General features: G+C 52.1%; 1 protein-coding gene across 13 annotated transcripts in view; it reads right to left on the minus strand.

The window, feature by feature from the left end:
* COBL (cordon-bleu WH2 repeat protein) overlaps nucleotides 1-25,357 on the minus strand; it is a 239,997-nt gene that overhangs the window by 89,374 nt on the left and 125,266 nt on the right. For 10 of the 13 annotated variants that reach the window (XM_084978577.1, XM_084978570.1, XM_084978574.1 and 7 more), the window contains 2 exons: nucleotides 22,416-22,513; nucleotides 19,832-19,906 (listed from right to left, as the gene is read on the minus strand). In XM_084978577.1, the coding sequence (XP_084834703.1) occupies nucleotides 19,832-19,906; nucleotides 22,416-22,513 (173 nt within the window). The remainder of the gene's footprint in view (nucleotides 1-19,831; nucleotides 19,907-22,415; nucleotides 22,514-25,357) is intronic. The other 3 variants (XM_084978580.1, XM_021063931.2, XM_084978572.1) reach the window with 1 other exon arrangement.

The raw sequence follows: 25,357 nt of genomic DNA on the forward strand, positions 1-25,357 counted from the left end.
TATGTGACATAAATATATACAGGAAACATCGCATTCAGCAAAGGCCCTGTATTCTGTTCTGCCGATTATATTCTCGTTCAGTTTCCTGAGAGGATATATTTGAGACTCGGATTTTCTTGTCCTTGAATATTGAAGTCAAAGGAAAAGCCAGTCCTTCAAGGTTGCTTTTTAGGCCAATTCGTGCTTCCTTGTGAGACACTGACCATCAGCTGCCCTGCTCCCCGGATGCAGAGCCCCGCCGGGAGCAGGGATGGACAGGGACAGGGTCCCACTCAGAAAACGTCCCTGTGCCCCCTGGGAGCCCACACGAAAGCTAAAGAAAACCCATCAGTGTCTCTCCCAGTCCTCGACCTCCACAGCTACTGGACTGGTTCCCAAGCAAACAGGCCAATGCAAACGAACTCGCTTAAATAGCTTCCCCTGCCTTGCAGCCTCCTGCACACAGCAAAGCAAAGGAACCAAAGATTTGCTCACCCATCAGGGTCCCGACAATAGAGTCAGCAAATGAAACCAGCCAGAGCCGGGGCTGGCTGGTCCGAGGCTGGGGCTGGGGAGGTGTTTTGCCTGACGGCCAGCTTGCTCAAGTGCCCCCCCTCCCAAGGGGCTTTTATAAACTCGTGCTGTGGAGGTTTTGCTGAAGCTTGTGACTTGCAGTGCAGGACTCGAGTCACCGCCGGCATCGTGTCTCTGGGGTATGCCCAGCTCCCTTCAACCTCCCTAAACCCGACGTTTGTGACAGCTCATTCCACACCCTCATACTAACTGTTTTTCTTCCCTCCACCCTGTCCAGACCGGGCGCTTCCAATCCCACTTGTCCCCAGGGGGCACCACAACTATGCATGCCTGACCTGAACCCTCTGGGTTCACTGTGGTCCCTGAACCCCAGCTCTTTGCAGACAGCCTCCTAAAAGCACTTTGCAGCTCATCCATTTTTAGCCATTTTTAGCCGAATTCCCCCACCTCCACCCGCACCCCCAGGGTCAGGGGCCATGAACTCTTGGTCCACCTGCGCCTCTCCTGAATTCTGAAACACGGCAGTGTTTCTCCACCTTCAACCGATGGGCAGCAAACCCTCAGAGCATGTTGTGGTTTGACTCCTATTCCCTTCTTTTTCTCCTCCGAGATTCATGCACAGAGTGTAGAAAAAATCCACAGAATAATGTAGATAGAAAGACTGTTAGTTATCAGATGTCCTTTAAGATGCTAATTCGCATCAACATAAAATAACATGGCCCACGTAGCGTGGGGTCTAGACACGCCCCCACCCTCCTATTCTAGTTCCATGGTTTTCTCCTGCTACGAAGTGGCCAGATTCCACGGGACGGACCATGACACGCCTGTAAGAGGGGTCTGGTTTCCTGTTCCTGTTCAAATAGGTCAATAACATTTTTAAAAAAACCATCAAGCCCTTTTCTGGTAGGGGTGGGGTAAGTGATGCCTTTTTGCAAAGCTTGGTGACAAAATCACAGATTCTGGCTCTCACAGTCACACCAGATCTCAGGAGTTCTCCTGTGGGTGAAGCCTAACAAATCATTAAGAAAGAGGAATGAAGGAATTCCCAGTGTGGCTCAGTGGTAACAAATCCAATTAGTATCCATGAAGATGCAGGTTCGATCCCTGGCCTCGCTCAGTGAGTTGAGGATCCAGCATCTGGTGTAGGCCATCAGCTATAGCCCCTATTCAACCCCTAGCCTGGGAACGTCCATATGCTGCAGGTGTGGCCCTAAAGAGACCCCCCCCAAAAAAAGCAATGAAGTCTACAAATAACAAATGCTGGAGAGGGTATGGAGAAAAGGGAACCCCTCTGCACTGTTGGTGGGAATGTAAACTAGTACAACCACTATGGAGAACAAACAGTATGGAAGCGCCTCAGAAAACTAAATATGGAACTACCATATGATCCAGCAATCCCACTCCTGGCACATATTTGGACAAAACTACAATTCAAAAAGATCCATGCACCCCTATGTTCATTCACAATAGCTGAGACATGGAAACAACCTCAATGTCCATAGATAGATGACTGGATTAAGAAGATGTGGTACATATACACAGTGGAATACTACTCAGCTATAGAAAAGAATGAACTAATGCCGCTTGCAACAACATTAATGCAACCAGAGATTCTCATATTCAATGAAGTAAGTCTAAAAAAGAAAGACAAATACCATGTGATACCACTTATACGCTGAATCTGAAACATGGCACAAACGAACCTGTCTACAAAACAGAAACAGACTCACAGATATGGAGAACAGACTTGTGGTTGCCAAGGGCGGAGAGGGGAAGCAGTGGGACAGACAGGGAGTTTGGGGTCAGTTGGTGCAAACTATTCCACTTAGATTGGCTAAGCAGTGAGGTTCTGCTCTACTGCACAGGGAACTGTGTCCGGTCTCTTGGAATAAGACATTACGGGGATGACATGAGAAAAAGAAGGTATATGCATGGACGACTGGGCCACTTTGCTGCACAGCAGAAGCTGGCACGCCACTGTAAATCAGCTATGCGTACCTTAGTTTAAAAAAAGGCAAAAGAGAATGCAGTGGATGATGAAGGAACAGGGAAAAAGGCAAACCCAGCCATTAGGTCCCAGGGCTTGTGGGACTTCAGAGTGAGAGGCGGACACCCCCCCTCCAGACGTGGGCCGTCCCCAGAGGCCTCGTCAGAGGGGAAACCATTCTAAACTCATCACCACCCACAGCCCACGGGTTTATTACATTCAGTATAAAATGGTCACTTGACCCCATCCCACGCGCACAGCTGGGAGTGGAGGGCCAGCAAACAACTTCGGCTTCTGCGTGTCAGCTCGAAAGACACCATCTTCATCTTGATTTTGCCATAGATATTTAGCCTTTTTTTTTTTTTTTTTTTTTGTCTTTTTAGAGTCACACCCGCGGCATATGGAGGTTCCCAGGCTAGGCGTCCAATCGGAGCTGTAGCTGCTGGCCTACACCACAGGCACAGCAACGTGGGATCCGAACCTTGTCTGCAACCTACACCACGGCTCACAGCAATCCTGGATCCTTAACCCACTGATCGAGGCCAGGGATTGAACCCGCACCCTCGTGGATACTAGTCGGGTTCATTAACCGATGAACCATGACGGGAACTCCTCTAGCCTTACATTTAAGAGATATAAAATTGATGTTTCTGCTTGAAAGGTGCGCATTATCTCAGTGAGTCTGAATCTCCTCTGGCTGTGGGAGGCACACCACGGGCCGGGACACGGTGCTGCACACGCTCCAAACGTCGACGGAAAGGAGTTCCTGCTATGGCCAGTGGGTTAAGAATCTGACTGCAGCACCTCGGGTTTGATCCCTGGCCCGGGCACGTCCATATGCCATGGGTGTGGCCATTAAAAAAAGATCAATGGAAAAATAATGCACAGCCTAAAAGTGGAAAGTTCTGTTTCATGTGATGGAGGAAACCGAGGGCTTGAGGGGCACAGCCTCTCAGGCGGTTCTGCGGGACGGCTCTAAAGAGGGCAGGAGGAGCCAGATACACGGGTTTGTGCGACAAAACACTGACAGATCACCGTTAATGAAAGAAAACCAGACATCTCACGCTAATGCATTTGGCGTTTTCCTGTGCGCAGGACGCTGCAAGGGTCCGGGCTCACTGGAGTCGTCCCTTTGACTTGCACCTCGGCTGTCTGGGGCCGGCGTCCGGTGCTCTCATCCTGGGGCCCTCAGGGCCTCTCTGGGGGTGGCGGCCTCCTGGTCCCATCCTGTGTCCCCTCAGGGCTCACTGGGGTACAGGGGGCGGCTGCCCGGGATGGCTGGATGGCTGCAGCCTCCTCTGTTTCCTGATCCAGCCGCAGCATTTTTTCTTTGACCCAAATGCCTGGAGCATTTCTGCAGGGAGATGCAAGGACCCGGAGGGCTTCCCAAGGAGCTGATCCCAGGAGGCCCTGAGCGCCCGTGGTGGCTGGATGACTGCAAGCTCTGCCCTCAGAGCTGTCAGGAGCACCATGGCAGGCATGCGGGCTCGCTGGGCAGGACTCAAGGCAGAGGGCACTGCCGGGATAGGCGAGAGCTCGAGGTACCCCCAGAGGCTCTGGGAGCACGGGGTCCCCCTAGAATGACTTTGGGGTTCATGGGCACCGCAGAGAGTGGGTTTCTCTCTTACTCTACACCTGATCAGAGATCGGTACCAGGCAGGACACTGAATACCTCCCGGGGGGCACGGCTCTTTCCACTCAGCTCAAACTGACACATCTTCTTGTTTTGCTCAAGTTCCTGATGTGGTCTGCACCCGGCAGCTTTATGAGCACACAGATGTTGCAGCCGAGGGAGGGGGCAGCCGCTCCTCTAAGCAAGAAGGGGGGCGACCTCCGGCTGGAATACGCTTCTGCAGACAAAGGGTCAAGGCTGTGCTTGAAACCTTTCTGTTTAAATCACCTTGTTAAAAAAAAGTGCAGACGAAGGGTCATTTTGTTTCCATTTCCCCAAACGGTTCTTTCAGGCGCATAAGACTATTTGTCGTGTGAGAACCAGCCATGTCATCAAGTGGACCTTTTGACACGGCTGGCGTTCAGACAGAGAGTTTTGTCTAAATATTGCGGAAAATATTTTGGTATAGCAAGCACAGTCTAAAATAGCCACGGCAGCCCGTTCAGCAGCAGACGCTTGTAAATTCCGCCAGCCACAGTGGGGATGGGGTGCTTTCAGAGCTGTGATGGCGAGAAGAACTGCAGCCTAAGGAAAGGAACTCCTCAGACTGGCGGAGCCTCCTGGGGATGGGATGGGATGCAGCCCCCTCTCCTTAACCCACGTGGCCCCCTCTCCAAAGGACTTTCTCTGGCTCTTCTGCTTTTTCTTCCTTTCTCTTGTCTTCCTTCCTCTGTTCTCTCTTTCTCTCCCTCCCTCCCTTCCTTCCTTTTTCTTTCTTTCTTTTCTCTTTTTTTCTCTGTTACTGTCTTTTTCTTTCTTCATTGTCAAAGAGCCAGGTGGGAGTGAAGCTGCAGTCAGACCTGTTCCCCACTCGCCTTCCCCTTGGACACGGGTTGGGCAGGGACTCAAGGCAGAACATACACCCGAAGCCAGCCGGGCAGAGACTCCGCTGTCCTGCCCACACGTACAGGATCCGCTGGGCAGAGCAGCCCAGGGCTATCAAAGCTCCTGGCATCCTCGGGTGTGAAAGCAGAGAGCTTCACTTCCCACGCTGCGGCTGCCGGCCCCGTCCTGGATGCAGGGTCAGGCCGAGTTCCCTTCCCAGGATGGCGCGCCCTGCCTGCTGGTCCTTATCCTCAGACGCAGCCTTCCTGATGGGCGGGCCCTTGCTGCATCCGTGCCCCGACGGCGAGCTGTCTTCTGTCTGCCTGGACATCTGGCATCGATTCAGAGTGAAGGGCAAGTCGAGTGGCACGAAGCGCGCCAGCTCCGTAAGGATGAATCTCCGTGACGGGCCGAGACACGGAGCTTGGGAATCAGGTCGTTCCTATGCGATGTGAGTGGGAAATGACCATTCCTGGGCCAGGCCCCTCCGTGGGAACGCCGGAGGGATGGCGTTTCTCTGGAAGACGAGCGGGAGAAGCTGTGTGGCCAAGAAAATACTGTGCCACACAAGCTCTCAGATGGTTATAAGCATCAGAACGATTTCGGATCGTGTCTCTCCTGCTGGGATTTCTCCTTTCAGCTCACGGGGAGCCCGGGACTCGAACCAGACGCAGCGAGGGCACTGCAGGTGGAGGACACTCTGCAGCCTCTGCTGTAGAACCCTCTCAAAACCCAAACCTGCTAGCAAACACGTTTGGAATTTGCTGGTCATCTGTAATTGGTGACGTTCATCAGGACCCTTTAGAGAGGCAGGAATTTCTGAAAAGCTTGTGAAGGGAAAGGAAAGACGCCCCCGTTAATTCAAAGATGGAGAGTGCGCTGGGCCCCTCGGGGCAGGTGGCCTGGATGGCGAGATGGAGGAGGGGACAGCAGGAGGGACGTTGGGGGCTGGCGTGAGGGAGGGGCAGAGAGGCTGGGGACCACAAGAATGAGGGGGCCGGATGGGCAGAGAGCTAAGGAAAACACCCGAAGTGCACAACCTGGGTGTGTGTGTGTGTGTGTGTGTGTGTGTGTGTGATGGTTCACCGTGGTCCTATGTGAGATTTCAACAGAAGCAAACTCACTTAGGCACAATTAGGGAGGGAGAAGTTTCTAATTCACACAAACAATAAAACCCTCAAAACAAAGGTTTCCCTTTCACACGTACACAATGTCCTCAAGTTTACACAGCAGTGGGCTTTGACGACTGACCTGTGATTGTGGTTTTTACGAAAACTCATCAGGCGTGAGATTTCCTGCGTGGCCACACTTGAGATAAATGCGTTTCTCCAGCAGCTCCCGCTCTGGGGCGGTGGGTTAAGAATCCGACCGCAGCGACCCGAATTGCTGCGGAGGCTCCAGCTCCATCCCCGGGCTGGTGCTGGGGGTGAGAGGATCCTGGCTGGGAACTTCCATCTGCAGTGGGTGCAGCCGTCAACAAAGTGGGTCCCTCTAAACCCTGGGGACCTCGCAGGCTAATGGCCCCTGGGGGCTCCCTGATCCTCTGGCTGGAGGGGGAAAGGACAGGGGGGCCCGGCTGTCATCTGCCACTGGCTGGGTCTGAGGGCCGACTCAAAAGACGCCTCATCCCCATATAGAAACAAAACTCAAATGAGAACCGGTCTCTCAAAGAAGTCAGATTATTTCCAGTATTTGCATCTGACCAGGAAGGGCTACTCGGGGACTTCAGGCAGGTCACAGGGGCCACTGGGGAGGAAATCAAGCCGACTGGATTTCTCTTCCAGCAAATTTATCTTCAGGAAAAGCAGGAGGGTTTTGAGAAGCAGGAAGCATGGCTACAGTTAAACCGCCCAGCCTGGTCCAAACACCCCCGGTCTCACTTGCAAAGACATCTGTCACACTGTGCCACCCATCGTGCTGGAGAAGTGTGACCACAAAATTCATTTTCACGTAGCCCAGGGAAAAGGCCCACCTGGAAAGCACTGGGGCAGCAGCATTTTGAAGAGTGTCCTGTCCCACCCCAGGCCTGGCTGAAGCCAGAGACCCCGTGGGGCACGAAGTTTCCTCACACCTCCCCACTTTACCTGCATGACAGCCGACTTGTCATCACCTGGACCCCTTTCAGAGGGAGGAGGCGGAGGCCCAGAAAGTGACCGTCCCTGAGCCGCACACCAGTGAAGGGCAGAGTGGGTGGCCCGGCAATGGCACAGATGTTCTGGAATGTGGCTGCACATCCGAACCCACCCCTATAGCTTTCCTAGATGGGAAAGCCTGGGCCACAAGCAAGACCAGCTTCAGCAGAAGCTCCGTGATGGGACCAGGCATCAGCTGTTTTTCTTTTTAACAAATTATGGCTCATTTCACTCAATATGAGATTCTCTAGTTCCATCCATGTTGCTGCAAATGGCATTATGTCATTCTTTTTTATGGCTGAATAGTATTCCATTGTGTATACAGAACAAAGGGTGGGGGAAAAATGTAATTGTAATGTATACATGTAAGGATAACTTGATCCCCTTGCTGTACAGTGGGAAAAAAAATAAAATAAAATAAAAACAAACAAACAAAAAACCAACAACAAAAAAAACCCCAAATTATGACGTCAAAACACATGTAACATAAAATTGACCCTTTTAAAGTGTACGCTTCAGTGGTGTGACATGCATCCCAAGGTCGTCCCGCCCTCATCACCAGCTAGTTCCAGAATGTCTCATCCCCTAAAAGGGAGCCCTGCACCCATTTAGCAGCCACCGCCCCCCCACCTCCCCTGGCCCTGGCCACCTCACGTCTGCTTCCTGACGCTGCAGACAGATCCGCTTTCCTGACTGCTGCCCAAAAACGCAATCGGACAACACGTGGCTTGGGGGCCTGGCTTCTTTCTTCCTCTCTCCCTCCCTCCTATCTTCCTTCCTCTCTCCCGTCCTTCCTTTCAGGGGCCACACCCACGGCACGTGGAAGTTCCAGCATATGAATCTGAGCTGCAGCTGCAACCGACACCACAGCTGCAGCACATGCCAGAGCCTTTAACCCATTGTGCTGGGCTGGGGATGGAACCTGCATCTCCTCAGTCGGGTTCTTAACCCACTGCACCACAGTGGGAACTCCTGGGCCTGGCTTCTCTCCCTTGGTGTGGTGATTTCCAGCCTCCTCTGCGGGGCAGCCTGGGTCGCAGCTTCCTCTCTCCACGGCTGTGGCGCATGCACGTCCTGTCTGCCTCACCTGGGGACAGGTGTCTGAGCTGTGCCTGCCTTTGGGCTCTGAGCCCAGAGCCGCCATGAAACCCTGTACAGGTGTTTGCCTGAATCTCCGCCATCCGCTCCTGAGGATCTGGGAGCAGAGGCACCGGGTCTCCGCTTCACTGCCCGAGGGACCGGCCGCTACCCCACGGTTGCCCAGCAGCCGTGTGACCTTCCTGCCAGCAGCAGGAGAGCTTCCAGCGTCTCCACACCCTGGCCAGCCCTTGTTAGCCGTGCGTTCCATCTCGGTGGGTTAGTTTGGGGTTGCAGCCCCTGTTCGTCGTGGCCCCAGGCACCCTTGCTGGCTGTTAGACGAGGCAAGGCTAAGAACCACTGAGGCCGAGGCCTCCCTGTGACCACGACACCACGCTGCCCAGGGCAGAGGTGGCTGCCTCTTCCTTCTCCCTCAGGACGAAGCCTTAGAGCATCGGCACAGGAGCTGCCCGCCTGTCCCTGAGACGTCCCTCTGAAAGTCTCAGAAAGGGAATGATACCGTTTTCCCAAGGGACCCTTGAACAGGGCACCACAACGGTCACCACACACACAGAGAACAAAATACCAATCACTTCCACAGAGGCCGCGGACACTGGAAGAGCAGGGGAGAGCCAAGTCTCGCTGAGGTGAAGGAGGGGTCACGCCTGGGCCCAGCCGAGTGCTCTCTTATTTCCAGGGCAAAACCACAGGGTCTTGGGGTTGGATGGTAAACCTTCCACCCAGATGCAAGTCCATGTGTAAACTTTCCGATGCTCAGTCAGCTTCTGCCTCAAAAACAGAGCCTCTCACCCCAAGCCCTGAATTGTGGCCTCCGGCAACTGCTCCCAGTTTTGGCTTGATGGTCACACAGCAAACCAGAATGAGCGGGTCGGACAGAGCGACGCGTAGCTCTCAGACTGTTGACTTTGCAGCCAACTACAATCTTCAGCTCTTTCTACCTGAACGACGAGAGAATCTGGTCTCGCCTAGGCCGTGGTACGTAAGCCAGATTTTCAACCTCGATCATCCAGGTTGAAGGTCTGCAGCCTTGCGCAACAGACAACCGAGACCTGCGTGAATTTCACTGTCCCACGCGATCTGCGGCCCCACAGTCTGCAAGGTCTTCCTCTGAGAGGCCAGGAAGTTCCTGGCTCTGGGCTGCTGTGGACACCTCTTCTGCAGACACTAAGGGTCAGAACCCACTGCCCAACAGGGGATGGCTGTCACCTGCCGGGCTGCACCTGCCCTTCTCAGAGTCTCCCTAGGATACTGACAAGTGACGGATGTGGCTGGAAAAGGAGAAACACATGAGAAATAAGTGTGACGATTTTTTTTCTTCTTAAGCCGCACCTGCAGCCCATGGATGTTCCTGGGCTAGGGGTTGAATCAGAGCGGCAGTAGCCGGCCTGCACCACAGCCACAGCAACGCCAGATCCGAGCCACATCTGTGACCTATGCCATAGTCTGTAGCAACACCACATCCTGAACCCACTAAGCGAGGCCAGGGATCGAATCTGCCTCCTCAAGGACACCATGTCGGGTTCTTAACCCCTGAACCACAGCAGACACCAGTCTTTCCTGCTGATCGCTGATTTGAGAAAGCACTGAAGAGCAGGGGACCGCGTCAACTGTAAGTTCAAATGCAGAGCAGACACGTGGCCTTGCCAGGAAAGCCTTGTACCTGCAGCTGGTTGCAGAGCGCTGACTCCCACCCCATTATCATGACACCTGGTGCCTGTCCCATGGAGCTGGGGCCCCACCTCACTCTGATGCCCGCCCCTGGGGCCACACAAAACCCGCACACCTGCCACTGCAACGTTCACAGTGAGGACTCTCCGCATCCTTAAAGAAATGATTGGGCCCAGCCTCTCTCGTCAGCACATTTATGGGACCAAACACAAGAGGAAAAACTTGGAATAACCCTCTATTAATATCTGCTAATATTCATTATTGCCTAAGGTTTCCAGGTCTTCCCTTCCCTCAGGGACCACTGTCACAGGGCTCTCCCTAGATTTTCTGTGGCCAGGGAGGGCTGGCAAAGGCAGGTAGTACTCCAAAAGCAAAGGCAGCTCCTACACACAGTAACGGGAGCGCCACGTCTGCTTGGAGACGGCGATTTTGTCATGAGAGCCTTTAACGTCTGCTCTCTTAGCAACTTCTGAATATGCAAAACAGTATCATTACCTAGAGTCCCCATGCTGTCCATTACAGCCCCATGGCTTATTTTATAACTTTTAAAACCATTGCTGCATCCTTTTTCACTCCCTTCACCCTTTTTATCTACTTCCCAGCGTGCTGCCTCTGGCAACCACCAATCTGTTCCCTGCATCTGTGAACCTGTTTGTATGTTATTTACTTATTTAGGAAGTGAGATCAGATGGTACTTGTCTTTCTTCGTCTGATGTATGTCACTTAGCATAACGCCCTCAAGGTCCACCATCCATGTTGTTGCAAATGCCAAGGTTTCATTCTTTTTAACGGCTGAATAATGTTCCACTGTGTCCGTGTACCACGGCTTCTTTATCCATTTATCCACTATGAACGCTTAGGTTGTTTCCATATTTTGGTTATTGCAAGCAGTACTGAAATGAACACAGAGGTGCAAATATCTTTTCAAGATAGTATTTTCATTTTCTTTGGGTAAATACCCGAAGTGGGATTGCTGGGTCATATAATTCTGCTTTTACTTTTTGAGGGCCCTGCATACTCTTTTCCACAGCGGCTGTACCAGTTCACACCCCAGCAACGGTGTAGGCGGGTTCCCGTCTCTCCACACCTTCTCCAGCTCTTGCCATCCCTTGTGTCTTCTTGATGATGGCCCCTCTGAGGTGCGATGTGGTACCTCACGGTGACTTGGGTTTGCGTTTACCCCGATGATTAGTGATGCGGAGTATCTCTTCCTGCGTCTGTTGGCCAAGTCTAAGTCTTCTTTGGAGGAGTGTCTCTTCAGATCCTGTGCCCACTTTTTAATGGAAGTGTTTGTGTTTTTTTGCCATTGAGTTCCATGGTTTCAGGTCTTACATTCACATTTTAATCCATTTTGAGCTCATTTTTATGTATGCTGTGAGACGGTGGTTCCATTTCATTCTTTTGCATGTGTCTGTCCAGTTTCCCATCAAGGAGACGCTTCTCTCCCCGTTGGACAGCTGGACTCCTTTGTCGCAAATCAACTGCACATATGCATGTGGGTTTATCTCTGGGCGCTCTATATTGCTCTGTTTTCTGTGCGTCTGGTTTTATGCCAATTCCATGGTGTTTTGATGACTATGGCTTTATGATAGAGTTTGAAATCATGGAACGTGATGCTTTCAGCTTTGCCCTTCTTTCTCGGGGTTGCTTTGGCTGTTTGTGGTCTTTTGTGGTTACACACATCTTTTAGATTACTTGTTCCATTTCTGTCAAAAATGCCAATGGAATTCTGACAGGGATTACCATGAATCCGCGGATTGCTCTGGAGAATATGGACATTTTAATAATATTAATTCTTCCAATCCATGAACAGGGGATATCTTTGTATTTATTTTGTCTTCTTCAATTTCTTTCATCATGTCTTACAGTTTGCAGTGTACAAGTCTTTCATCTCCTTGGTTAAATTTATTCATAGGTATTTTATTTGTTATCATGCAACTGTAAATGGGTTTTCTTAATTTCTCTTCCTTAGAGTTTGCTATTAGTGTATAGGAATGCATATTTCTGTATATTGCTTTTGTATTCTGCAACTTTATTGAAATCATTTGTTAGTCCTAACTTTTTTGGTGGAGTCTTTATAGTTTTCTATATACAGTATAACATCATCTGAAAACAGTGATGGTTTTACCTCTTCCTTTTCAATATGGGTGCCTTTTATTTCCTTTTCTTGCTCTGACCAGGACTTCCAATAATATGCTAAGTAAAACAGTGCGGGGGTGGGGAGTTCCCATCGTGGCTCAGTGGAAATGAATCTGACTAGTATCCATGAGGATGCAGGTTTAATCCCTGGCCTCCATCAGTGGGTTAAGCACCCGGCATTGCTGTGAGTTGTGGGGTAGGTCACAGACATGGCTCGGATCTGGCATTGCAGTGGCTGTGGTGTAGGCCAGCTGCTATAGCTCAAATTTGACCGCTAGCCTGGGAACCTGCATATGGAGGTGTGGCCCTAAAAAGACAAAATTAAAAAAAAGTAGTGAGGGGGGAATCTTTGTCTTGTCCCTGATCTTGGAAGAAAAGCTTTCAGCTTTACTCTTGGGTGTGACGACAGCAGTAGGTTCACCACATAAGGCCTTTTTTACGCTGAGGTACAGTCCCTCTATACCACTTTGTAAAGAGTTTTTACCACATGGATGCTGAATTTTGTCCAATGCCTTTTCTGCATCTACTAAGAGGATCATGGTTTATCTTTCATCTTGTTAATGAGGTCCTATCGCACTGATTGATTTGCTGATGTTGAACCATTCTTGCATTCCCTGGGATAAATCCCACTCGATCATGGCATGTGATCCTTCCAATGTAGTACTGTCGTTGCTGTTGCTATGGTGAGGATTTTTGCATCTGTGTCCATCAGTGCTATGGGCCTGTGATTTTCTTCTCTTGTGATACTTTTGTCTGAATTTGGTATCAGGGTAATGCTGGCCTTGTTAAATGAGCCCTCTTTTGTTTTTTGGAACAATTTGAGGAGGAGTGCTATAATTCTTCTTTGAATGTTTGAGAGAATTCCCCAGTCGGGCTGTCTGATCATTTGTTGGATCCCCTACTGTTGTAAATAGTAGCCTTACATAGAAAACCTGAGAAGGTGACTGCTGGGTCACAGTGCAGAAGAGGTTCAAACCAGTGGGTGAAGCCCCACACTGGAACCAACTGCTCCTCTATGGGAGTGGCCACAGCTAGCCCTTCACACATCCTTGACCCCTGGTCTGCCCCCCATAGTCAGCTCTACGATGGCTCTCTGTCTTTATTCTGCTGTGAGCCAAGGCTCTAGCCTCAGCCTACCTCAGCTCACCTGACTCACTGGTCCTGCTGAACTTGCAACATCCAGAGCGGGATCTCCAAGTATCATCTGACAGCAAATCGATATACGTAAAACCTGCATCTTCTCATCCTTCACCATGGCACTCTAACTCCCATCGCCAGTGTCTCAAGAGCCAAGTAAATCCCCTGTACTATTTCTGGCTCACTCCTCAGACGGCAGCCTGGGTGGAGCCTGACACACTCAGGACAGTGAGGATGCCGGCTCTGCTCCTTGCAGAAGTCCCAGCACAGCGTTCGAGGGCAGCGGAAATCTTCCCTCAGCTCTGAGGACCCGCAGGGGCTACCACTGCTCCTTGGGTAGCAGCAGCGAGGACCGAGACGTACAGGGGCTTTGAGAGCATCAGAGGACGAGTACCACACCGCCAGCATCATCCACAGTCCTGGTGGAGCCGGCCATACTCTGTAGAAGGCGGCAGAACCTCAGCACAACGTGGTCAAATCAGACAATTGTGTTCACTGTGACTCATTAAGAACATGAAAAAGAAGCTTCTCTCTCACCCTCTGCCCCAGTAACACACAAAGGCTCTGGTGCGCCTCCCTCTTCCGTGACAGAGCCCTTGTCCTAGAACAGGCTGGGCTGGAGGGTGGCACTCATTCCTGGTTGGCATTCAGAAAGGTGGCCACTGGCCCGCCTCGCAGGTCCTCCTAACCCTCCCCTACGTGGGTGGGGCCAGCAGATCAAGGAGAGGAGAGGGTGGCAAGGATTTCCCACAGCGGTGCCCAGAGGTGGGCATGGACACCCTCTCTCACTGGGAAATCCTCTCTCCTCACCCTCTAATGATTCTGAGGGAGGGTTATTTAAATCTCTGCCTAAAAACTTAGAGTGCCACGCAACTGGGATAGATGCTTCAGCATTAGGAACTTTCTTTTTCCATGTTAATCTGACTTTGCTTATGCTAAACACTTGTCTGGAGCAACAAATTGAGCCGTCAATCCATCTTCATTGGCTATACTTCTGACCGTGTCATCATGCACGCAGTGGGCACAAAGGAAGGAGCTCCCTCCTCTTAGTTCCAGGCACCACCCTGGCAGCTGGAGGTAGAGGCATGAAGATGTAATGATGACGATGATGCTAAATGGCTCTTGCCCTCACTGAGCTTATAGTCCTTTCCCCTTTTTGCTACCGACTGACTCCAAGGTTTCAACAAAACCAGGCTGTGATGGTTGTTGAGGTCAGAAGGCAACCTCTAAAGAGCAATGCAGAGGTGATGGAGAGGATTCTGACACAGTCCAATCGACCCAGGTGGCTGGAAAGAGGCGTCAGTGTCATAAACATGTGTATTTTTAGGAAAACAAAGAGCCTGACTCGGCTCCTGTGTGTTCTCGGCTTCATGGGTGCAGATTTCAACCCCCTCCCCAGTAAAGGAAGGAAAACCCAGAAGCCAGATGCCAAAGGTGGAGGGTGTGCTGAGCAGGGCAGCCTCCAAATGAGTACCTGTTTGACTTGATGGAACCCCAATGGAGGAACAATCCATGCATTTAACTGCATTGTAGCTACACTCTGGGCGTTGCTCAGAATCTGTCCTAGGTCCCATCATCATGATTTTACGGAGGGGGGCCGTGTCATCAGCAATGAAAATGCTAACGCTCCCTCGAGCCAACCTCCACGCAGTCACACAGCACTCCCCTCACCCCAGGCAGAGCTGGCGAGGAAATTCAGATGCAAGTGAAAATCCTATCTTTTCCTCTATAGGTCACTGTATTTTCAAAGAAATAAGCTTCAAAACCATCTGCATTTACGGCTTGCGCGTATTTTTTGCTACAAAGCTGGAAAAGCATCCAGACAATATGAGATGGAAATCTAGCATTCTAAAAGGAAATGAGTATCAAAGACAAACCACCTAGGAAATGTCACTGAATATTTACTCTTACAGTTCAACCAAAATACCTTGATCAAATATCTATATTTATCTATGTCACAGATTCTGTCAAGCTACAGAGGCAAAACATTCCTTTCTCTCCCTTTTTTATAATGATTTTTATTGTTTCCGTTATAGCTGGTTTACAGCTTTCGGTCCATTTTCTACTGTACGGCAAGGGAACCCAGTCACATACGTGTACACGTTCTTTGTTCGCACGTGATCATGCTGCGTCATAAGTGACTCGACCTAGTCCCCAGTGCCACACAGCAGGGTCCCTTTGCTTATCCATTCCAAAGGCAAGAGTCTGCGTCTATGAACCCCAAGCGCCCCGTCCATCCCACTCCTCCCCCCCCCCCGGCAACCACAAGTCTGTTCTCCAAGCCCATGACAAAACATTCCTTTCTTACTTTCTTATTTTTCTTGGTTTTTCTCCTTTTTAAAAATCTCCTCAGAATTCCCAAGCAGTGGTTATGTCCAAGTTTACCAAGTTATCTCAGTCTGAAGCCTGGTGCCAAAATCCTGACCCGTGCCTCTCAAAAGCTGGTGTCTGTCTCTCCTCCAAGGGGAGACACCAGGCTCTCCAGGGTCACGCAGGAAACCTCTCGAGGCAACAGGAGGCTTTACGGGTGGCTGTCCTTCCAAAGAGTTACGCTTCCCTCATAATCACAGCCCCACAGTCTATCATGGGGCAGCGCACAGCCTTCGCCAGCGAAATATGGGCCTCATTCTGACCTCGAAATGAAAGTGACGCCAACGTCAACTCGCAGGCCGCCTCCCTGTCCCCCACACCAGAACTCTCTCAAGACCCCCAGACGCTCCTGTGGCTGGAGTCCAGCATCGCTGGGCAGGGCTCCTGGGGTGTGTTTCTTCTGGAGGTCGCACTTGGCCTGGCTCCCCTCGGGGTCCCAGGTACCCTCCGGAGCCCAAGCTTGGGTGAGGCCACCCGCCGTGAGGACAGGGCCGGGAGGGCGAGGCGGGGCCATCGTCTGCTTCTCCCTGCTGCCGGGTTCCAGAAGCAGCTTGCATGCCACTCACCCCGCCTACCTGCGAGCAGGACTGACTTTCTGCAGTTCTGTGTTTGTCTGTCCAAGAGCAGAGGAAGGTCACAGAAGGCGAGCAGGTGTTAGGAAAAAACAGACACTCGTGTTCCAAGGGAAATAAGGAAAATCAGGATTTTGAGAGGGACTTTTTTTTTGCCTCTCATCCCTAAGGTGAAATTCTCAGCCATGAGGTTAAAAATATCCATTTCCTCTTCTCACTCTGAGAACAAGCTGTTGGCAAGAGGCACTTCAGTCAACTCTCCAGGCTCTGGTGAGAGCCGTTTATTCCCATTCTAAGATTTCAGTGCTTTGGTAAAAATTTGTCGCGGCTTTAAAAACTAGGCCTTCCTGAGGTATATGGAGTGATTGGCCAACGGGGACCTGCTGTCCAGCACAGAGAACTCTACCCACTATCCCGCGATCACCCACGTGGGGAAAGAATCGGCGAGAGAGTGGACGTGAGCGCATGTGTGACAGGTCACTCTGTTGTGCAGCAGAAATGGTCACAGCCTCGTAAATCAACTCTACGCCAATAAATCTTAAAACGAAATACAAAATAACATAAAAACAAGTCCTTCCCCTGAGAGTTTCCAGATTCTCATTGGAGAGCATAAGTCACATGAAATCTTTCAAAAATTATTTTTCACGGGCTAACAGGTGTACAGAGAACCTGCGGATCATTTTTCTAAGTGACGTCTTAGGGTTTGTGAACCTTCCACGGTTTGATGGAAGGTTCACATCGGAGCCGCTGGAGTTACAGCGTGTGGAAGAAAGAGCGAATCGAGGGCTTATCAGCTCCGGTACCTACTGCTGGGGGTGCACTTTAAGGAAACACCAGGGTAACATAAACTGCCTGGAAAGCCATAACACCGTCTCACCCTCTGATTCTTTAAAACCTTTGCAAGTCTCTTTTATAAGGAAAGTCCCCCGAATGAAAACAGGCTCCGGGGACAGAGATGGCCCTCGCATTATTCATAACAGTAGGGAAAAGAGGCGACCCGTAACCAAGTCGCAGGGCAGAGTGCGGCAGCTTAGCAGGTGCAGCTTCCAGGGCCTCCCTGGGCCTGGTGCCCGTGCAGCCTCACTTAACCCCTCAGGAGCCTTGGGGGATGCCTGCAAGTCCACAGCACAGCCGGGGAAGCTGGGGCTCTGAGAAAGCCAGCCTCCACGTCCAAGCAAACAGAAACAAAAGCCACGCTTCCCCCTCTTCCTGGAAGATCACAGAACATTTAAACAACTACTGGGACCACATCGTACCAGAGCAAACTGTACACGACACGAGGCCCCGTGAAACAAGTGTGGATCCGTTGGCCGTTGGGATAAGAAAGGCTCAGGGGACCACAGAGTGAGCGGAAGCTGCGCGGACTGCGGGCTTCCTGTGCGACCCCCCCCACTCCACCTGTAAATCTTCCACGAGCTGTTCATCCCACAATCGTGAACACAAAGCCCGGGAGAAGGTGACCAGCTGCAAAAATCCTTCTTCAAAATACATTTGTAGCACAAACCAGTGCTGCTCCCAAGCAGAGCTCAGCCCCTCGGGACGCGTTTTTCTGCTGTGGGTTTGGGCAGGCTCAGAAACCCTGCGAAGCTTAGCCTCTCCAGTTTCAGCGGCGTCGGCTGTGCTGTGGAAACACGGACCCCTTGTGGCGGGTTTTGGGGGGGCACGCTCTTCATCGCTTCCTCACCCACGTGAGACGTGACTCTCACCAGGCGGGGCAGAGACGCGGGCTCTCCCATGAGCCTGGGGCTCCCGGCGCCAAATTATGGATTTGACTTTAAAACCTGGCTTTTAATAAATTTTTCTAAAAGTGTCCCATTACTGATGGGCATCCCTCTAAATGCGGGCTGGGCTCCGGTATGGCCTCCACCTTCAGCAGGGCCACAACCTGGACTCTGAATGCTTATTCAGGCTTTAGAAAGAGAATCCCCTCGGAACACAGTGAGCAACTCCTAGCAAGATGGAATATTCCAGACTTGCCTAAACAGGGGGGAAATGGCACCAGATGATTTTTATTAAATTGAGGCAATACTTTTAAAACCATTCACCAGAAGACCTTTTAACTAAGAAGCGATACAATGGTATCTGATGGGGCTTTTTTTTTTTTTAATGACTGCACCCACGGCTTATGGAAGTTTCTGGGTCAGGATATTGAATCTGAGGGACAGCTGCGACCTATGCCACAGCCAGATCCTTAATCCACTGAGCAGGGCTGGGGACTGACCCCCGCGGGCACCTCTGCAGCGACCCGAGCTGCTACCACCAGATTCTTAACCCACTGCACCACGGTGGGAACGCCTGGATAATTTTTTTAAAGCAGATCTCTTTTTTTCTGACTCCTCAGGTTACAGGGGTCGGGAACCAGGTACGCTTCCTCGAGGAAGAACAAACAACAGTGTCTGGACGGTTTCTAGCAGCGCTCTGACCCGGCCACTCCCCGTCTCGGAAGCCTCCCGAAGGCCGGTCGAGCTCGGCAACTGCGCGTCACTAAGAGGAGGCTGCAGACGGGCGCTGTTATGCCCACGACACACACAAGGAACGTGGACACAGAGAGAGGTCCCCTCTGCCGCCTGGGGATGCAAGCTCAGCTCCTCCCCGAGGGGCAGACGCGGGCCCTCGGCGAGGGGTCGGTGGCACGAGGAGATTTAGGAAGACAGGAGTGGTGTCTGAGCCCCAACACGCTCGACGGAGAAGAACATGCCATCGGATGTTAACAAGACCTTTCGGACACAAAGAAATATAAACACAGACACGAGACACGTGGATAAACCTTAACAGATGGAGGGGAACAGCCGCTTGGCCCCTGGAAGCTGGAAGTTCCGTGTCTGTACGAAGGGCTGCTCTCCCTTTGCAGTGTTGTGGGGGGACCCGCGAGGCCGTGTGACGAAGCACCAGCCTGACACGGGCGGGCAGGTGGCGGCAGCCGTGGCCGTCGCCCTCTTGGGCCGCGGTCATTTCATTGGTGCTGTCCTGCCTCAAACCCAGGAACACTCACTTCCAGACCGGTAATCAATCTACCTCACTGCAGGCTCATTTACTGACGTGGCTGTGCAGTGAAAGTCACCCACTATTTCCGCTCCATGTCACCATAAAATGCTCTTTCTCTCCCTTTAAACTACTCTCTGGAAGTCCCTTTACTTAGCTCTACGATGAAGCCTGATGACAAATGAAATTGAGTCTTCGCACCTGAGAATGTGGCCTTTCTTTCTACTTACACGCCTCTTTTTTGTGCGTATTTGTAGAATTTTATAATTTTCTTCATAAATACTTTGGATATTTCCTATGAACTTTTTGCCTGGGTTTTATCTATCCATCCATCCATCTATCCATCTGTCTGTCTATCCATCCATCCCTCTCTTTCTCTCTACCTGTCTTGTCATGAATGTGTTATGTTGCATAAATAAGAAAAAATGTCACACAAACTGGCAGTGCCCACTGCAGCCTTTATGCTCCCACCCGCTGGCTGTAGGAGAAGTTATAATACGGGCCCATCGTCATGACCAGAGCGGTGTGAGAGGTCAAGGCCCTCACATGACCCCCCCCTTCCACGTGCAGCAATGAAAACGGAGCCACAGGAAGCTTGGAGCATCTGCCTAGACCGAAAAACCCCAGAAACAAAAACCATCCAAACGAATCTATAACTTCCTTTTCTGGAAGGTCATGCGAAGCTGCTAGAAGCCCCGCCGGTCGGCCGGCAGCCCCCGCAGGCATCAGTACTCACGCCGGAGCCCCTCCCGCGCGTGGACGTGGCGGCGTCCTCCTCGCTGTCGGCCCCGGGCTGCCTGCTCTGCTCGGCCTGCAACGAGAGCGCAGCCCCGGGTGAGAGCGGCTTCGTGGGCACGGCGGTCCCCAGCGATTTCTTTTCTTTCCTTTTTTCTTTTTTTTTTTTGTCTTTTTGCTATTTCTTGGGCCACTCCCGCGGCATATGGAGGTTCCCAGGCTAGGGGTCAAATCGGAGCTGTAGCCACCGGCCTACGCCAGAGCCACAGCAACTCGGGATCCGAGCCGCGTCTGCAACCTACACCCCAGCTCACGGCAACGCCGGATCGTTAACCCACTGAGCAAGGGCAGGGACCGAACCCGCAACCTCATGGTTCCTAGTCGGATTCGTTAACCACTGTGCCACGATGGGAACTCCCCCAGCGATTTGAAAGCGAAGCAGCCACAGCCCGCGGCCCCACGGCTGCAGCACCTGCACAAACAGCCCTGCTCGTTGCCACCGCCTCGGCTGGGGAACTGGACCACGGTTCCGAATGGACCCAACGTCACGATTTTGAAATTCACGAGTCACGAGTTCGCTTCTTGGCTTTTCCCCCAAGCCTCTCTCTGGCTTAGAAAATAAGTAACATGAAAACAGCAGAGGACCGAGACGATGAACTGGCTCAGAAAACCAACGACGTAAGTCGGGGTGGAGAGTTGTGCGGTTTCGATTCAGCTTTTGCCCCTGCACTGTGTGCTCGGTGGCTGCGTAGCCACTGAAATAATTCACTGGGCATCTGCCTTTCTGCTCCTGAAAGGTGAGCAATCGTGACTTCCCGCTTCTTTGTTTAAGAGAGGGCTTTGCTGGATGGTGTGGCGACCTCCAGCTAGAGGGTCCCTGGGGTGCACTGGAAAACACAGCTCCGGGGCCCCACCTTGCCCCCCAAAGTGAGCAAGTGCGGGGTCATGAGCCAAGGATCCAACCATGACACTGGATCTGAAGGTGATTCTAAGGTATTTTTCACAACTGCTAAGTTAGGAGAATAAATGATTTTGTCAAAGAAATAATGTCCACATGGTCTCACGTTTATGAAAAGCTCCACACACCGAAGTTTTAAAACGAGGAAAGAGAGCAGCCCTCCTTGACTCTGGCCAGAATGGTACCCTTTGAAACATATTCTCTGGTGAGATTTTATACACAGATATGCATATTTTTTGTCCTTCAAGGAGGTAGGTAAAGACTCATTTTAGGAGCTCCCCTTGTGGCTCAGAGGGTCAAGAACCTGACTAGTATCCATGAGGACGCAGGTTTGATCCCTGGCCTCGCTCGGTGGCTTAAGGATCCAGTGTTGCTATGGCTGTGGTGTAGGCCAGCTCTGATTCAACCATTAGCTTGGGACTCCCCCATATGCTGTGGGTGCGGCCCTAAAAAAAAAAAAAAAAGGAAGAAAGAAATGGACCCGCGAGGCCAAGAGGACAGCAGTGCACGCGGTCCAGCCACCTGACCTCAGAGGTGTCGGGAACCAGGACTCCCCGTCGCGGCTCAGCTGGTTAAGAAGCGGACTAGAATCCACAGGGGTGGATCCCTGGCCTCGCTCAGTGGGTTAAGGATCTGGCGTTGCCGCAAGACGCAGCCAAATGGCAGACGTGGCTCGGGTCTGGCGTGGCTGTGGCTGTGGTGTAGGCCTGCAGCTGCAGCGCTGATTGGACCCCTGGCCTGGGACCCTCCATGTGCCGCAGGTGCGGCCCTAAAAAGACAAAAAAAAAAAAAAAAAAAAAAAGATGTCAGGAACCAGGAACCCAACACGTACTGCGTGATAGGAAATTCCCCCGTGAAAGCCTGAATCTGTCATTTCTGGTACTTCCGGCGAGAAAGGAGAGCGCTGGCGAGGAGGAAAGGCCAGGGACAGACGGGAGGGGATGGGCTCCGAAGGCCCTAAGTGGGGACACGCGGAGCAGAGGTTTGCAAAGGACACACGGAGACATGCGGAACCCGCCTCGTCTGTGATCAGGCGCCAGCAGAGACGGCTCAAGACTTCCCATTAGGTCTGCGAATAAGACCCATCACCGGGGAGTTCCCATGATGGCTCAGGGGTGAAGAACCAACTAGTCTGTGAGGATGCTGGTTTGATCCCTGGCCTTGCTCAGTGGGTCCAGTGTGGCTGTGGCTTTGGGGTAGGCCCAAGGCTGTAGCTCTGATTTGACCTCTAGCCTGGGAATCTGCATATGCTTCAGGTGCAGCCCTAAAAATGAAAACAGAAAACATCATCACTGGAAGTTTGTGATGCAGCGGCTTAAAGATTCGGCAATGTCACTGCAGCGGTCTGGGTGGCTGCAGTGGCCGGACTCAATCCCCAGCTCAGGACGTCTACGTGGCCGGTGCAGCCAAAGGAAAGAGGTACCGCCGTCACCCAGACAACTGCCTTGGTGGTGGAGGTGTGACGACGAGCCTGGCACCGCGGTTCACACTGACCCGGCAGGCTCTCCTTCCCCAAAGGAAGTAACCACTGCCACACATATTTAGAAAAACACCAAGCCACGCCCAGAACAGATGCCCACGAAGCTGTGTGCAGAAGGCAGAGTCATGTGCGTAGTCAATCACTTACCTTACTGTTGCTTCTTTTATTAACTCTGAAAAATCCCAGAAATTTTTTCTTCTCTTTATCTGTTTCATCATTGTCAAGGGATGATTTTCTAAAAGTTTCTAGAAAAAAAAAAAAAAAGGAGTAAGTTATTTTTCAGTATCTGAAACGGGCAATCTTTAAAAAAAATCTCAGCCAATGTTTCCTTTCTCTACCCTTATGGGGCTTGACTTTAGCTCTTATGAGACAGTAAACCCAGCAACCCTTTCTCTCAAAGCCTGTTGAGGCACCGCAAAGCCTCCCCCTGGGTTCATGATGTCACTCAAGGTTCTTCCAAAGGTTCTTACGATCTGCTGTATGGTTAAAAAAATCCCAGAGTTCTAGGTCTGAACCAAGCATCAGGAAAATAGAGTGACTCTTCGTGTGAGTTTACATTCTCCAGCGGCTGCATCAAAAAGAACCAGGTGAAATTCGTTTTAATAATATGTTGTATTTAATCCAGTGTATCTAAAGTATCTTCGTTCCATCGCACAATCCACATAAAATTATTCCTGAGGTGTTTTTCGTTTTCGTACTAAGCCTTGAAAATGCGGCGCCCTTAAGATGGCCCATCTCGGCTTGGACCAGCCCTGAGCCAGGCGCCCGCAGCAGCAACACCTGGTCTGTCACCGCCAGGCTGACGGCGCAGCTCCCAGGACTGTGAAACACCTGCTGTAAGGATTATGAGGAGGAACAGACACAAACTAAACAAAATTCACCCACGGCTTCCCTGCTTGAAGCAACCACTCCTTTCCAGAATGCGGCGTGATGGTGCTGGTTCCCAGCTGGGATCAGAACTAAGCACGTCGGCGCTTCCAGGACCCGCGTTCCCAGATTCTCCTTCCTCTGCCTTGACCGGAATGATTTCCCTTTCAATCACATTCTCCAGGGGGCCCCTGTTTCCTTTTACTGTTTTTACTTTTGAATTCTAAATCCACAGCCTGCTTGCCCTCCTGGGTTTTCTCCATCAGGCTAGAATGGGCGCCCTCGGGCAGCTGACCACGCAGCCCAGGTCTGCTGTCTCCAGGATGGCATCCCTGGGAGCTTGCTCCCCCGCCCAGAGCCCTAACTGGGAGACTCGGGGGTGGGTCCAGGCCGCCCTCTCAGGATGCCTAAGCAGCGGGGACCACACTTGAGAGCCTGAGAGCTGGTGGAGCAAAGGCCCGGGGGCACCGTGGTAGGGGCAGACCTGGGGACGACTCAGACGGCCGTGGTGCACCCTCAGTGCCACCACAACCACTGGCTACCACCCTGCTGACACCCCAGAGGCCACTCCAGACCTCTGTCCTCAGTCTATCCCTTTCTCCTCTTCCAGGCTCACAGATGGGGCCAGAGGAGAAAAGCTGTAGGCGCTGCTATAAGATCAAAAGATGGCTTTGCCCACCACTGCCCACTGCTGGAGAGCCAGACTGCCAACCCACTGGTGGACAAAAGCGGATGGCGATTTCACAAACTCCGCCACCAACATACCCACCCGAGCCAGGAAAGCATCAGGGAGCATCTCCTGTTCCAGTCAGAGCAGGCGGACGCGGGCGTCGGTGCCTTCGGACCTGTACTTACACTGACGCTGTCCTCCCAGCGAAGCAAACTCGGCTCCTGTGCTGTCAGTGGCAAAGGCTCCAGCTTTAGCCCCAAAGGCGAGGCCTCCCTGTTTCATGTGGGGGCTCCAGCCGAGGCCCTCGGTAGCAGCGAGGCATATGCATGCACCCCGCCACACATGCGGCAGGTGGGCTTCGCGGTAAATCCCATCCAAACCCTCTGCCAGGCCAGAGCCTGTGTCCAGCGCACGGTACCGCAAAGGGAAGCCGCCCACGGGCAGCAGCACACACTCTCAGTGTCCTGTACTTCCGATGGTTCTAGAACTGACTGCGTGTGACACGGATGTAGGAAGTGCAGGATGTGATGGTGCCTGGGAGATGAGGCGGTGAACAAGGAAGCAACATCTCTGGCCACAGGCTGTTACACCAAACCACACAAACCGAGAGACTGGGCCAGAGATCCAGGGTCTTGTTTCTCTCCCTGAACAGGGGCGGTGGCTGGTCACCACCCCCAGGACTCAGGCTCGGGGCAGCCCTGGCTCAGAGCCGCTCTGCGCTGACTCAGAAGCCTCAGCTGCGCTGTCCAGCTCCAAGCTGGCCTGACCTCAGAGGTGAGGCTTTGGCCACTCTGGGTGGGGCCTCCTGTGAGGTTTGGGACCACCAGGCGCCCGGAAGGATGGCCTGGAAAGCAGAGCAAGAACCCTTGGCTCCCTGAGCGTTTCCATCAGGCAAGACTCCACGCAGCGAGCGGCCCGGTGCACAGCCAGGCCTCAAGAAACGACTCAGGAGCCGGACTCCACGGTTCTAAACAGATGACAAATTGAGGGTGGCGTCTACTTTGTTTTCATTTCTGCTCATTTACTAAGACTTAAATATGAATAAAAGTCTAGGAGAGGTTGTGCTTCATCCTTAAGCAGAGACTGGAAGCATCAGAATGATTTGGGAGGTGACACAGAGGGGCTGAGAGGTGCAAAGGGATGGAGGATGCTGGACCTGCCCCGGAGGACCAGCTCATCCCACATCCACGCTTCCGAAGAAGAAACAGACAAGCCGCCGGGGACACGAACACGGTCACCAAGCTCATCGAGGCAAGAGGGCAACCGCGTCTGCATCGCACGGAGCTGTGCCTGTTTGCAAGTGCCCGTCGTCCGCACGATGGGGCCGTGGCACCCGGTGAGAGAAGAACCACCGTGGTGAGTCTCCTCCTCTGCTGCTCTCGGCCTGCCGGTATCCCCACGTCAGATCACTCAGAACCATCATATATATTGACGTTTCCACTCAAAACAACTATGCATTCATGGTGCTTCTTTTCGTAGCGAAGTATAGTTAATTGACAACGTTGTGTTAGTTTCAGGTGTACAGCCCTGCGGCTCCGTTATACACAGACAC

Source organism: Sus scrofa, chromosome 9 (genome assembly GCF_054392235.1).
Source record: "Sus scrofa isolate SSC_HxYL_T2T_F1_AM1 chromosome 9, Sscrofa_HxYL_maternal_Yorkshire_Landrace_v2.0, whole genome shotgun sequence".
Classification (NCBI taxonomy): domain Eukaryota; kingdom Metazoa; phylum Chordata; class Mammalia; order Artiodactyla; family Suidae; genus Sus; species Sus scrofa.